Source organism: Chrysoperla carnea, chromosome 1 (genome assembly GCF_905475395.1).
Source record: "Chrysoperla carnea chromosome 1, inChrCarn1.1, whole genome shotgun sequence".
NCBI classification, from domain to species: domain Eukaryota; kingdom Metazoa; phylum Arthropoda; class Insecta; order Neuroptera; family Chrysopidae; genus Chrysoperla; species Chrysoperla carnea.
The window spans coordinates 24,768,583-24,784,551 of NC_058337.1; the positions used below are offsets into that span (position 1 = coordinate 24,768,583).

At 30.2% G+C, this 15,969-nt stretch overlaps 1 protein-coding gene across 1 annotated transcript; it reads right to left on the reverse strand.

Moving 5' to 3' along the window:
- Window positions 1-214: 214 nt before the first annotated feature.
- On the reverse strand, window positions 215-15,617 carry LOC123295775 (opsin, ultraviolet-sensitive-like). The gene is made up of 5 exons (XM_044877259.1): window positions 15,536-15,617; window positions 13,557-13,580; window positions 9,849-9,983; window positions 3,400-3,945; window positions 215-762 (listed from the first exon to the last, which is right to left on the reverse strand). The coding sequence occupies exons 1-5, from the start codon at window positions 15,615-15,617 to the stop codon at window positions 215-217; spliced, it is 1,335 nt and encodes a 444-aa protein (XP_044733194.1).
- Window positions 15,618-15,969: the final 352 nt, after the last annotated feature.

A 15,969-nucleotide genomic window follows, 5' to 3' on the forward strand; every position in this document is an offset into this window, starting at 1 on the left:
GTTTAATATTTGAAATACGAAACAATGGCATTAGACTAAACAATTTTTGGCATTAATTTACAGCTCAATGCCTTAGAAAATCGATTTCAGCATATAATATGTAAGTAAAATTTATGTGCAGCTTTGGACTTCAATCGGCGCTGAAAAGTAATCTGGCTCCCAGCTAGAATAAATGTAAAGTCTTATAAACAAATGAATAAACTGATGAATACTACTACGTAGACGGATCTCTTTTCACAGATGATAATCTGCCTCGAATGGATTTAATACTTGACTTTGTTGAACGAGTTGCAAATGATGGTTTCTTATACCATGAGGGTGGTCTTGAGGCATTTTGTAAACAATCAGCAGATGACATATTTAACGAAGTTGAATGTCCACTGTTACTGAAAGTTTGAGAAGAAAATTTGTTTGTTGTTGGTATATTAACCAAAACCATAATTTCCTCAATATTACCACTTTGATTACTGCGTAAGGAATCATTCCGTATCTCTTGTGGAACCTGTAAAGGTGGAACTGGAGGCGGAGGTGGTGGCTTTTCTGCAAGACCACTTTCGGATGATATTGATATTGAATATTGTTGACTCTGCTGTCGAGCTGTACCACGTCGTTGATGTTTTGAACCTCTGCCAAACATATTTTTTATTTCACTGCGAAAACGTGGGTGTGTCACTGCATATATGAAAGGATCTACACAACTTGCAATTTTACAAAATAATGCTGGTACCATTGATGTAATTGGTGTTATCAAATGTTGATAGCCTGTGAATTTAAATAAATGAGAAATTACATAAGGTTTAAAATGTTCTGAGCTCCTGTGCCTTGAAATTTGTTTTATCAAACTTCGTTACTTATTCAAATTGGTGAAACATAGAATTATTGGCCTTAAAAATACGTATGATAGCTCGTTGGATTCGGAATGATGCATAGAAAAATATGCCAGAATCGTTTTTCAGCTCATAAAATATAAACAATTAAAGATGAAAAAGAAGGTATTTCGTTTTTCGCCAATATTACATAATATATTACTATTTAAGAAATAAAAATGTACCTTAAAGTTAATTTTTCAACAAGTTAGACAATTGTTTATTAGCAAAATTTTCTCGAATTTTCGTTATCATTGTAAACTAAAAAAAAGTTTAAATAATTGGCGTAAGATTTGTTGGCTTCATAGAACTCTTCTATATATACTCAACAACATCACGTCAAAATCTAAATATACCTACTACAATCTAAAACGTTCCTCCTCTTTAAGAATCATTTTTTTTTTTTTTTTAAATTTGAAAAACGAAAAACAAGACGAAACACCTTTTTTTATTTTTAATTGTTTATAACTTTTGCAATTTTTTATGTGCTAAAAACGACGACCATTATGTGCGACGACCATTATCTCTATATTTCAGTAATTTGAATTTGTTGACTAGACTAACTGGCATGAAATTCAGACAGATGAAATTATACAAAAGCCACGTTAGTGATACCTTAGTATGTTAGTGGCATTTTTTGTGCATTCTAACAAGATTTGACTACTGAATTTGACAAAAAAACAAGAAGTAAAGCTGTATATTTTATCTGCCATAACATATTTGTGATAACTAATTTTAGACTCTTTGTTTCGTTCTTTGTCACACGAAAGTTGACAGTACACATACGCTTATACCACGAAAACGCTTGCAATTTAAATTTTTAGTTCTAAGATCCGTCGTCCCTGGATTTTAGCTACACGGAAAAAAAATTGTGGATATAACTGCCAGTATCAGTGTGAACGCCATACTGTATACTGTATTGAGGGAATAGTAAAATTAGCAATAGTTATGGCACACGAGTCAATGCAGTATGGGCGTCAGGATCAAACTGGTTGGTGATTCTCACAATACTTCTGGTAGATAGCCCCATTCAATACTGTAATATTACTCGTGCTAACATAAATTCATATGTATCTGTCTCTATACCATATCAGCATTGTAGTAAACGCCATTCATCTCTTACCGTGTAGTTTAACAAATTCTCGTATGTACTTTCATATGAGAGAAAAAGCAAAAAATGATGCACAAGAAAGAGTTAATTGTATCAATGCTCGAAACTTATGGTCGAAATTAGTAGCATTGGGCAAAGAAAGTACTGAGTAATAAGAAGAACCTTCTCTGAATAACAACTCGAGTGATTACAGAAAATTGTCTTGTCGAATTGTCGAAGAAGACGTGACACATCGTCTGCTGTACCCGACATTAAAAACCGGCTTTTTATAATTTTGGAATTTCTAAGTGGTCTGGTATAGCCAGCGGAAATGTATATTGAGAAAATAATAATGACTTTTGCTAAATGCTGGAAAACCTTCAAAATGAAGCTTTTTGAGAGGTAAAAATAGGACAGTTGAAATCCAACAAGCACTTATTTATTTATTAAAATAGAAAGGCTTTCAATAAAGTAATAGGCTAAAATGCTATGGAACTTTGTTAAGGGATGCTTGAAAAATATTTAAGAAGGAGAATTTAAAAACATTAAAATTGTTGGTTTTTCATGTTGTTTTTCAGGATTGAAAGTGGCCATTTTCCCATTTTTTCAACATTAAATAATTAATATCTCTGAAACTTGTAGCTTTAAAGAAAATTTTTAAGAGACATTTTTAGTCTAAATTGTCTAAATAACCTTAAATTCTTTTATCAAGGCAAAATTGCTTTTTTGTGCTTTTGTTTCCACGTAACGAAATTTTGGAATTATAAGTTATAAAGTTTCACTGAAAAATTGCTTGCTCCTTTTTTGACTTTTACTCTATCTATCTTAATCTCCATTCTTGTCTTAGTCTTCACAAGTTCACGCAAGATTTTTTTTCATAAAAATATTAAAGAATCCTTAAAATTTGCCTTGTCATAAAAAATTTTGCCTGACGAAACCTGACTCATAAACAAAATGCTTTAAAAATTACCTTTTTTAACAGCAAATATGTTCCACAAATATTTAATTATATTAATAGAAACATTAATATTAAATAGCACAAGTAAACGTAAATTGAATGACATGGTAAATCGAAAGCGGCAACAATAATTACATGTATCCGTAAGAGCAGATAGATTGCGGCTTACAAAACAGACGGGGGGCGAGGTTGAGGTAACTCAAGTGACCTGTTTGTGATGGAGTGGTAATCTAGCTACACCAAAAAACAACTTTCAATGCAAAATAAAAGAGTTGAATTTTATCCAGAAATTTATATAAATATTACACTGTTCGTCGATTCGTACTGTACTATAACTGTTATTTGATCAGCTTTATAAACATTTATCCAAAGATATTGTACTATTATTTTATCTATGCATTTATCAATTAAGTTCTAAATCTATACACAAATGAAGCATTTAGAGGCAAAAACTATAAATAAATAATATTAAATAAAAATCAAACCTGATATGCCAAGTAGTGCAACAATTGCATATGGTGTCCATGCCAAAAACCATAATAATATAACAACAACAACAACACCAGCTAATTTAATTTCTGTACGTCTTTTCTCTTCATCTTTACAATGACGTGATGATACACTACCAGTTGCTCCTGTACGTGTTAACTTTTGTGCTTCAATTACCACAAATAATATACGAGAATAACAAAAACATATAACACAAAATGGTAATACCCATGCAGCACAAAAGAATATTAATATAAACATTTTCACCATATGATCATTGGATAAATAATCAAAACTACAACTGGTTAATAAACCTTCTGGTACATAGTTACCAACACCAACATTTAATAATGGTAATGTTGAAAATATTACACCATACACCCATGTTGTGATTATACATAATTTTGATTTGAAGCCAGTAAAACGTTTATTTGGATCCATTGGATATACAATTACCAGATAACGATCTATTGATATTGCTGTTAGTGTTACAATTGATACAGTACCAGTTAAACCGCCAATGTATCCATAAAGTTCACAACCTAAAACAATCATAACAATTTGGATAGATATGGAAGAAATCATTACTAACTTTACATACAAATTTTGGGATTCTTTTTGTCTTCCTTTTGGAGGGTTGAAAAAAGAAAGTTTGATAATAGAGAAAATCGACATTTTTTCTTGGTATCAGATTATCAAGTTAAGGAATCTTATCACCTTGGTGAGTAGAAAAAAATTGAAACTGAGTTTAAATTTAAAAAAAATATATAATAGTTATAAATATACAGCCTTTGTTATTATCATTTGTATATATTAAAGATTACAAAAAAAATTTTGATCGATTTTGTATATGTGGAATATGTCGACAATTCCGGATGGTCTAAAAGAAAAAAAATCAAAAACAATCTAAAAGTAGGTACTCACGAGTACTACTCGTAATTTTACAGGCAATAATTAGTCAAAATTCGAAAAAATTTAAAAGAAATTATTTACTTTTTAATTATTTGATTTTTTTTTTTTTTTTTTTTTGAAAATTTGACTTTAAAACGCTGTTAAGAAAAAAAAAATTTTCACCAGTCAATACTTTAGGAAACTCAAGATGAACAAAATAAAATCAACTAGAACAAAACTAGATAAACTTGGCAACAGATATCAGGGCAATTTTGAAAAACGTCAAACTGAGATAAACGCATTTAAAGAAAAATAAACCCGATGATTTATGATGCACATATACAATCTATACATATAAAATGCTTTGTCCTGAATGACTGACGGATCATTGAACAGCCTAAACCGCTGATCGTAGAGACCTGAAACTTGGAGGGTGTTTTTCGAAATTCTACCCCTAATGGGTTAAAAAGTGGATGTGAATTTTGTATATGGAAAACCATAAACAAAAAAAAATCATATATGGAATGTATATGTGAATTTTGTAAATGTTAATAATTTTATAGACAAATATAGAGCAACGTTTGCATGTTTGTCATGTTACTATAGTTCTTTTTTAAATTAATATGGTTTCTAATATTTTCAGAGAATTTTAATTATTCTTCTCGTAAGCCGTATGTCGGGAGCTTATTTATAAATTGAAAGTCTGAAACTACATTTTATCGTTGTAGGAAATATATTTCAACAATGAGTATACACTGTATATTTAAAGTTCTAAATGGCAGAAAAAGTCGAGAGCAAAACAATTGAAGATTGAAGTTTGAATTATTTTAAAAAATTTCTGAAGGAAAAACAGTATAATTGATTTTCTTACAAAATAAAATATCTCAGAATGTATATTTAACACAGAACTACTAATAGAGAGTTAGTTATGTTTCTATAAAATATCTACTAAATATTTCTTTCCTTTCATGAACACTATGTTTCTATTCATATTTTAAGTAATTAATATAAAGTATAAAGTCGATCTTTACCCATCTGATGACCAGATGAGATATTTTTTTACGAAATTTTATTGATTTTTGAACACTCCTATTATATTTTTTTATTTTGAAAAATTTTCATAGCTATTTTTAATTAAATCCATTTTAACCAATTTTTTCCACGAAGGGTTTTTTACAGGCAAGCGTATACCATTATTTTCGTAATTAAATTATTTTTTTCCTGATAAAAATTTGCATATTGATTAACAGATCAATGTAGTTAGCTATATTGATATACACCTGTTCATATGGTATCAAAAAATCTACGAAACGTCTATAATTTCCGAGTTATTCGCAATTGAAATTCGGAGTATTTAACGTTAAATAACGTTTTTTGAAAAAAAATATATATCATATATTTTTTAAAGTACTATAAAAAACCTTGAAAATGATAATATTTTCAAGTCATTTGCACGAAAATTAACGAAGTTATAATGAAAAGAAAATTTCTCATGCCTTTTTTCATATAACTTCTGATGAACAAAGCTTAACACCAAATTTTCAGATAATACACTTTAAAATAGTTGCTGTCAAGTTTGATACTTATTTACATCTGACATCCTAATTTCCTTCCTTATATATATGAATTCAACTTAAACAAAATCTGTAACGATGAAAAGGTATATGTAAAGGTAAGTGTCATTTTATGGCATTAATTATATACTCAGTCTAAGCATGCAGTGTGCTTCTGTATCAATTTTTTATTACATAATTGTAATAGTAGATGAAAATGAATAATTACTCAAGAAAGAATTTTCAAACGGAAATTCAAAACCATTTGATAACTTATTTAATTCAAACTATATAAAATCTATTAGCAAAAAAAGTGAAAACAAACAATTGACTAAGCTTGTTGTTGAAATACCTTGTATAGAAAGTATCGGATACCAGGGCTTGCATCAGTTTTTTATAATTTAGAATAGTTGAAAAAACCAACACAATTATGGAGGCCATTTATTTGGTCTTTCGGCCGCCATTTATTTGGTTTTCTAGGATTTAAGTTTTTTTCTAGAATTTGTTTTTTAAGAATATTTCACAAGACTACTAGTTGAAAGCTACCTGCAGATTTTCAACTCTTTATGTTTTATAGTTTTCGAGAAAATGTACACACAAAGTTTTCACAAAAGCTTTTTTTTTTTTTTATCAGAACATTTTTTACGTTTAAACTTTTGTTCCATCTCTAATGGTTTACACGATGGGTCCTACGGAGCCATGATCCAATTGACCTATGTTGATCATTTACGAACTTGCTGCCTGTCTCTTTTCATTTTTGAGTTATCGTGTCCACAGACAGACGGACAAACGTAAATGGATTAATTAGGTGATTTGATGAACACCTATACCAAACTTTTGATCGTAGCATCAATATTTTGAAGCGTTACAAACTTGAGACAAAACTAGCATATCTTGATATATCTTAATATATATATTTCTTGTGTGCGTGTGTATGTAATTGAACTCCTCCTAGACGGCTGGACCGATTTTGATGAAATTTTTTGTGTGTGTTCGTGGAGATTCGAGAATGGTTTAGATTTACAATTTGGTCCAGTACAACTGTTTTTGAGGGCTCCGTACCAAAAAAATGAAATTTCATTAAATGGTGGGAGCGCATATAAATCATATCACATTATGTATACTATGTGTACTATGTATTTTTAATAGTATTCAGGTATTGTCAATAGGCATATATTAGAGCCATATGCGAGCGCAGCGAGCTCTACTATCAAAGGTCAGGCCAAAGGTCGAAGGTCAGGCCAATAAATAGGAGTTAAATTGGGGTTTAGCGGGATTGGTTTAGCGGACAGGCGAAACGTAGTATAGGTATTAATGAATTGGAATTACGTTTTTACGGGACAGGACAACGTCTGTCGGGACCGCTAGTATTACATATATACAGGATATAAAAAATAATAATAATACTTTTACATAAAGAACAAGTATATATACGATATTGTATGTAAACAAATAGGATAGCTTCCTAGTACAATAATTTCTGCCTGTAAACAAAACCTTTTTCTTCTAGGAATTCATTACCTAAATTCATGGTTTCATAAGTTTGGAACGGTAACTGACATTTTTCTTGGAAAAACAAGGCTGTATGAAAATCAATGTCATTGTTTTCTAAGAATTAAAAAAGAAATCTCTATAGGTTGCAGTATTTGTGCAATCAAAATATATACCATCAGCTAGCTTTAAGCTTTGCTTTATGGAAATACATTAGTTTCTATATTAGTATTTGATTTAAGCAAAATACATTATAGTTAGTACATAAGACTGTATTTCACGTATTAACGAAAATTGATTCAAATTATATGAGAATTAATTTTGTCATTTATGAGCAAAGTAAAGTTTTTAAACGAAAATCATGAAAAGTATCCCTTTATTAAACAATCCAATATGGAAAAGGTGTATTTTGTGTCGAATGATATAACAATAATTAATATAATTTGATTTTCCATACTGCGTATTTTCATCCAAAACTGGAAAAAAAAGCAGCTGGTGATGGATTAAGAGCCAGGCCAAAATGATTTCCGTGGTATTTAAATGAATTTATTAAGGCTGAAAATTGTTATAAAGCTTGTATATTGCATATAGATAACAGTTATGATAGTCAGTCAGTTAAATGTTTGAACAGGACTGGTCAGTCAGCCCTTTGTATCTTAAATGAATAAATGAGAAAAATATTGCCTGATTTGTTGGTCTACAATATTGTTGGCTGACCATTTTATTTATATGGTTAATATACAATTAAGAACCTCTAAAAAATTTTTTAAATAAAATAAATGAATTCAAATCTTATCTATTTATTGTTCATAAAAATACCACGGAAATCATAAATGCAATTTATCTATTTATTTTTTATAAATAAGGGCTGACTGACCAGACCTGCTCTAACGTTGAACTGACTGACAATCATAACTGTTATTTATAGGCAATATAAAATCCGTATAACAATTTTTAGCTTTAATAAATTCATTTAAATACCACAGAAATCATAAATGAATCTTATCTATTTATTGTTCATAAATAAGGGCTGACTGATCAGCCCTGTTCTTACGTTGAACTGACTGACATATGTAACTGTTATTTATAGGCAATATCCAATCTGTATAACAATTTTCAGCTTTAATAAATTCATTTTAGTACCACGTAAAACGGCACCGTTTCGATAGCATATATCTGACCCCTGTTTTATCGTTCGCTTGACTGACAGCAGTATGTGTGTGTACACAACTACTATAAGCAATCTTCAAATGATCAGATTTAGTAAATTCAACGAATTTTTTTTTTGGCCTGGCTCTTCCATTATGAGGGATACCAATTGATTCTGTAAATCCAAGATGGTGAATACATTTATTAGGGGCCAACTTATCAAACAAAAGATTGCTAATAAAACAAAATGTTGGTAAAAAACTTGTCTCGTTTAATTAAAGATGTTAAAAAATTGTTGTATTTGAAGACAAAATGTTTGATTGAACGTGTATTATTAAGTAACAATAAAACGCTAGTTATATATAAAATGTTTTTCATGGCGACAAAACGTTTATTTGATACTACATTACAAATAGTTTTATGAAAAGAAGTTATTTTAAAAAAAATGTCTTGTCAAACAACGTTTATTAACTGATTTCAAACAAAAAAGGAGGAGGTTCTCAATTCAACTATACAGAATGTTCGATTTACATCTAAGCATATAAATATCACGAGTATGCCAGAGTAAATGCGTTAAGCAATGCATCTAAGTAAGAGGTATTATAGGTGTATAGTTCATATATTCAACTAAGAAACTAGGCCCCCATATTTGGGTTGGTTTTTTAAACTCTTCTAATTTTTTACAAATAATGCAAGCAGTGCCCTGTAATTCAATACTTCCTATACAGGGTATTTCAACAACTAACTCAGTCAATTTTTGATATAATTTATTTTGAATCAAGAACAGGGCCGAAACAACAATAGGGCAACCGGGTGAATGCCTCGAAGCCCCCGGGCTCGGAAGCCTCCTGAGCGAAGGATAAAACAGAAAAACTTTTCGAACTACTAAAATTTTATCGAACAATAATGCCCACCCGAATATCTCACCCTTCTTTATTTTATATAATTCATAATTTTGTAATGTAAGGGATGAAAGGAATGAATTTTTTTTTTCTTTTTATACAAAAATTGGAAAGAAATGAGTTGATAAACTCAAAAGAAAAATAAGGCCCGAATTTAGTCTTTTCCGGTGTCCCTTTAATTCTAGTTCCGGCTCTGACCAATAAGTTACTGATAGCTTCGACACAAACGAATTATTATAAAATATAGGTATATTATTTTTTGTTATTAGCACTGTACATTTTCATTACATAAATAAGAAATATTTATAAATGGTTTCACTAAATTCACTTGTAAGCGGTTTGATAATACTTGTTTTATGTAGTTTGCAACAATTTACTTCTAACAACTTCGATATGAAAAACAGTTTTGTAGCAAACATCTGGTTTTGTGGTATTATATGAAATATTCCATGTACTTACCAATCGATCCAAGAGCTGGTCCAAAATACAGACTGTTATAAATAAATATTGGAGTTTTAGACATCATTAGAAAATCACTAATTGCTAAATTTATAATTAATGTATTTGCAGGCGTTCTTAATGATCGGCATCTGAAACAAAAATAAACACATTTTTAATTTGCTTGTAGAGTCACGAAAAAAACATTAAAAATAAGTTAATAATGTTTTCAGTTGTTAGTTCTAATTTTTATTAAAGTTTTCCAGATATTTGGCTCATTTTCAAAATTTATTATTATTTAAAAAATATTTTTAATAAAAAAAGTAAAATAAAGTTCGAAAACTAAAACCCCGACAATTACAGAAACGTACTCTTAATACTATGAAAACAAGAAGAAAATATTTTCATCTGAAATTGTTATGATAAGTAAAATCGTCATTACAGTTGAGGGACCTCTTTTCGGTCCAGTGGAAAATTGTTTAATTTTAGAGGTCCTCCGACTGTAATGACGATTTTACTCATCATAATAATTTCAGATGAAAATATTTTCTTGCTTTCATACTTTTAAGAGCGCGATTCTGTAATTATCTGACTTTTAGTTTTCGAACTTTATTTTATTTAAACCATTTTGGGGCTATAATTTTGTGAGATATTATAACAACATATTTGAAAAGTGCTATCATAACTTTATGTCCTCTAGAGAGCGTCGAATTTAATTTAATGTGACGGTACATAGTCTATAACCAGCGAACGATCAAGACGATTTTAACGATATCTCGTTTGTCAAATTATGAAAAGTCGTTTAGAAGCTAGATTCGAACAGATCGATACATATCGGTTAAACACATAACCCAACACTAGTATCAGTCACGCTTTGTTCTGTAGTGTCTGTCACGATTTAAAAAAAAAAAAGATTCAAAAAAATTAAGGTTGTTTAATTTACCATTTTATTTTTCGGCCCCAGATACAATTTAAAATCATAAATACTGCATAGAGTAAGATATTCGAAATTTTAAAACCCTATCGAACTTTCTTTTACATATCCATTTGTGTCAGTCACATTTGCATTTTGTTAAGTAAATCATATATCATAAAGATTTATGAGCATATTTTTTACTACAGAGGGGATACATGTAGAATTAACTATAATATACTCACTAAAACCACTTACATAATATAGTATTCATAATATGACGCAAAATAAAACTCATTTTTGGTCGAATTTAGCGTCCGTCTGATATGGAATCACCCATTATGTAATACAACTATTTTGTTATTAAAAAAAAAATACAATGATTGTAAACAAGGTTATGTAAATTTTGAACTATTTAGGAAAAAAATGGATGTGAAATATTTAGTCCATTGTAGTTCAGCATGCTCTTATGTTTTCTAGTAGCCGTCTCGTATTTTATACAAAAACTCTTCAACAAATTTGAATATATACTTGTGTTAAGGGCTCTTTTATTTTTTACTTATATGCTGATATCAGATTGTTTATTGTTTGACTAAAGGAAAACCTCATTCGACATACATATAAACAGCTAATAAACTAAATAAAAAAATACACGAAACTTTTTGTTTCGTTAAAAATACACAATATTTGCAGGCATGTAACTTTGATATCCTTGGTCCTTTTGGGTTCTACCAGGGCTCATTTAAAGGTAAAGAAGTGAACTTGATGATGAAGGTGAAGGTTGATATAATTTAAGGCTCACAATGTTATCTTGCGCAATCGGAAATTCAAGACCATTTGTTAAAGGAAAAATATTTGTCGTGCCTCATAACACAGGCCACACTTCTTTTATGGAAGCTGTTATGCTCTTTCAAGAGTTTTATTTCCCACCAATTGCATGTGTATTTCGAAGCAATATTATCATTCTTTATTCTTGAGATAAGAACATATTTGTAAGCGGTTCCCGTACAATTTTAGTCAAATTGTATATACAAAACTTATACAGGATGCCGCGTAAGTACCGCACACTTTTGTTGTATCAGGTAGAAAATAAAATTCTAAGAAAAAGAGTCCCCTTCCATTTTTTGATCCGATGCACGGATAATTAGCTATTAATTAAAATAGGCAGCCAATCCGAAGCATTGTACCTAAAAATTAAAACCACTAGACTCGACTGACTAATTAATGATATTTGATAGATTAAAAATAAATTACAGAATAATTATTATTGTTATTACTTAAAAAAAAAACTATTCATTAAGCATTCAGTTTGAGCAGAATCGAGAGCTTTTAATTTATTGCTATCAAACTTAATTATTCAATAATTTTTTATATTTTTTTATAACAATACTAATTATTTAATAATTTATTTTTAATCTATCAAAAATTATTAATTAGTCAGTCTCAGTCAGAGTGGAGTGGTTTTAATTTTTAGTTACAATGCTTCTGCAGTTACAAGGCTACCTATTTTAATTAATAGCATTCCGTTCATCGCATCAAAATATTGAAGTGGACTTTTCGTCTTCGAATTTTGTTTTCTATCTGATGCAACATATCGTGCGTTACTTTCGGGAAACCTTTATAATCAAAAACATATAAAACTCTTCAATTCCATTTTACTCGATTGATATCAAAAATACGACACAATCCGTTAGGGTCAGACCAGAGAATTTTATGTTCTTAAAATTTATTATCAATTTTTTTCGTACTTTGCATGTTTTGAAAGATTTTTCAAGATTTGATAAATATTTCAGCGCATAATTAATTACCGCTTACAAAATCGCTCGCTCATAACAACAAATCGTTCGGATATAGAACGCAAATCGTATTGGAGAGAAAACATAAGGGAATAATAAATTGGGAGGAGAATTCTAAGGAGCATGCAGGACCATACAGTTTTTTTAAAAAGCGCGTATATTTCGAATCTTCTAATTCACTTCTACGGACATCCTGTATGTTCGATTTCGATTTAAAAATGATAATCCTTTAGGTAATCCATTCCTAATACGAATATAATGTATATTAATCTGGACCTGATTAAAATAGCAGACGAATGAAAGTTGAAAGTCAATAAATATGAATACAGAGAAGGGGTTACCTACTATTACAATAAATTATTTTTCATTTATGTCAGAAATCAATGAACAATAAGGTAGCAATAGTCGCCCTATTAGCTCAGTTGGTTAAGGCGTAACCAATTCCGTCCGCGGTATGCTTAGGGTAGCGTTTTGGATTCCCGCCGTCGCAAAAAAAAATTAATTTAATTAATAGTTGTGATGGGCTGGTGTCGTGCATGGTATATGTATGAAGGAGGTACACTCAAACTCTGAAATTGAGGAACTGATAAATGAAATTATCAGCAGAAAGGTGGTAAATAAAACACATAGAGTTGCTAACAACTCTTTTACCCTTTAGACTAAATGAACTGCTCACTACAATATTTTGCAATTGCAAAACTGGGTGTGGTTCGCGTTGTGGATGTCGTAAAACAGGCACGCATTATTCGTTAGCTTGTGGTTATTGCAACGGACATGCAAGTTTCAATGCATTATCTCATGATGAAAACTTAGACAGTGTAAGTGATCTTGACATTTTCGATGGAAAAATAATGTATATTAACGATAACGAAGACAGTGGTGGTGAAAATTAGTCTGAGAAGGCTCTCCATCTTCTGCGCCATCTATTCCAAAAACACTTCATCGTATCAAAAAAGGTTTAAGACAAAATTTGTAGAGAATTTTATCCTCTACAACTTTTATAATAAATGTTGAAACCATTGAACACAAAGGAAACGAGATATTCTCAAAAAACTAATTTTCGCAACCTTTCCCCTTGAATATTTAAGGACGCGCACAACGTTATCATATGTGACTTTTGAGACAACATTTGCACCACCAAAAAAAAGAATTGTACAAAAATTCAGCTTATTCCGTTCGATTCCGAGGTGAAACCCTAAGATGATTGGAGTATTAGATTTTCAATATTAATACAAATATTGTACCAAAAATATGGCCAATCAATATTAAATTTCCTAAATCTCGTGAGAGAAAACGGAGATGTACATCTTCAAGATACTGAAAGCTTGCATCGTAGTTTTATAATAATCTAGAAACGTTGAAAAATATCAGTGTGGTATTCCTAAACAAAATTCATGGTGTTCATTTATTGGTTTATATCTGACGGCTATATAAAACTGCATTTTTTTGTTTAGTATTTACTGTAAGATTTTGCATTAAAATCACCAAGAAGAACTGTAAGAAATCTGGACGGTACGAATTAAGGATGTACGAGCACCAGGGAAATTTTGGGCAAAAGACTTGATTTTTTTTATATGAAGTGGGACTAAATCTAAGTAAATATTCAAAATTTTAGGAGGGTTGTCCGATTATTTAAATAAATAAATGACTTCAAAAGTAGGCATATTTGACATTGGTCTTATGGGAAAACGGAAGATGGATGATATTATGTTTTCATAAATTTCTCCAGAACTGGTTGGTGGAAATTAAAAAAAAAACTATTTAAATTAAAGATAAAGCCTTAATAAAATATTGAAAAAAAACCCGTTGTGTCCGACCAATTAAGCATGTATGAGCACGATAGTGGCGACACAAATTAAAAAAATGTATTTTTTCAATTTTGACCATGAATTATATTATAACTTGACAATATAAGACGAAAAGTAAAAATACAATTTTTCGAGATCTGGAGTCTAAATCGGATTTCTAAAATATCGTAAATTGAAAATTTTATAATTATTTAGCTTTCGATATTTCGAAACTTAAGGCAGATATCGAAAAATTTTATTCTTATTTCTCGTCTACATTCATGAAGTTATAACAAAATTCATCATCAAAGTTCAAAATAAGGTACAAATTATTTCAACCCTAAACTTTCCTTGGAGCTCGTACTACCTTAAGCGAAGATACGCAATAAGCTAAGTACTGTCTTAAACGAAAATGTCTCTTTCCTATAAAGGACATGTTTCACCAAGACTCGTTTTAATTGTTCTATTGTCATTTTCTTAGACCATAGTAAAATAAATGACATGTTATAAAAATTTCCCCGGTTTAGAGCAGATTTTGTCAGAAGAATTGTGCCATGGTGCCAATTATATAGTTTATATGGTTTTATTGTTTTACAAAATATTTATTATGTGTGCTAGATTGAGTTAGATGATCAAATAAATATTACAATAACTTTTTGTTTTTACAAGTTAGATATATATGTATATAGCAGTTGAGAAGTTTCTAAAAAGTTCAATTCAATTTATTGTACTGAAAATGTTTTATATAGTTTTAAAAGGAGTTTCGTTGTATTATTTACTTTATGAGACAGTAAAATATTATTGTATGTTTACATTGTTCTTTATATGTTAAAGTACCTGGTAGATATTTATACTTCCATCATATTTGTTTGAAATAAAAATCATATTTTATTCTCATATGCAATCATTTAGCACATAAATATACGACTAAGCATCGAAAAATTCATCTTCTTGTTCACTGCCTTCAAACAGAGATCCAAAAGTTTCCAGTCCAGTAAGATGAGAATAAGTTCTATGACCCAGGGCACAGTAAGGGTGGATAGAGTTAACAGCTAACATTGACGTTTAGAAATGGAGGCCATTTAAATGGCTGAACAGACTGCTTACACACGAGTTCATTAATAATGTTTTACTGGCAGCGAAGGAAGTGTTTTCAATATTGTCAGGGAATCACTAACAATATAATTACGAGCTCTTTCAACTGCCGTCCACCAACCACTATGTTTGTGCTTGGTAGACGGCAGTTGCCAACTGAACGTTGAGGTGGAAGAAGAACTTTCGCAGACGGTGTCATTACAGGAATTATAGAGATCCAGGAGGGTTTATATAAAAGAAATATCCAGCTTTGTGACCATCAAGTCCGAATAGTCAGTCGGATAACATATGTCTAATTTATAAATATGTGGGTCTAGTTTTTCGACTTGACATCACTTGCACCTACTTACAAAAGTATTCTCAAAAGGGGGGGAGGTGTAAAGTAAAGACTTTAACCTAAAATTAATTAATTTTTTTGATGAGAACAATACCTATGTATAAAGTGGTACCAATAGTACCGTGCTCTTATCTTTCTTGCAGTACAAGTACCTATTTCTTCTATATACTTCGTAATAAACCACATAGGTAAATTGGGTTTAACCCATCTTGTA

What these genes read in the sequence shown, in the direction of transcription:
- LOC123295775 (XM_044877259.1), bottom strand. Translation starts at nt 15,617, where the DNA reads ATGACACCGTCTGCGAAAGTTCTTCTTCCACCTCAACGTTCAGTTGGC. An exon ending in AAGCACAAACATAGTGGTTG is followed by an intron (nt 13,581 to 15,535) that starts GTGGACGGCAGT and finishes TAGTTTTTTGAG; the next exon opens with AATATCTCGTTTCCTTTGTG. An exon ending in TGCACTACTTGGCATATCAG is followed by an intron (nt 763 to 3,399) that starts GTTTGATTTTTA and finishes TTAAATTCACAG; the next exon opens with GCTATCAACATTTGATAACA.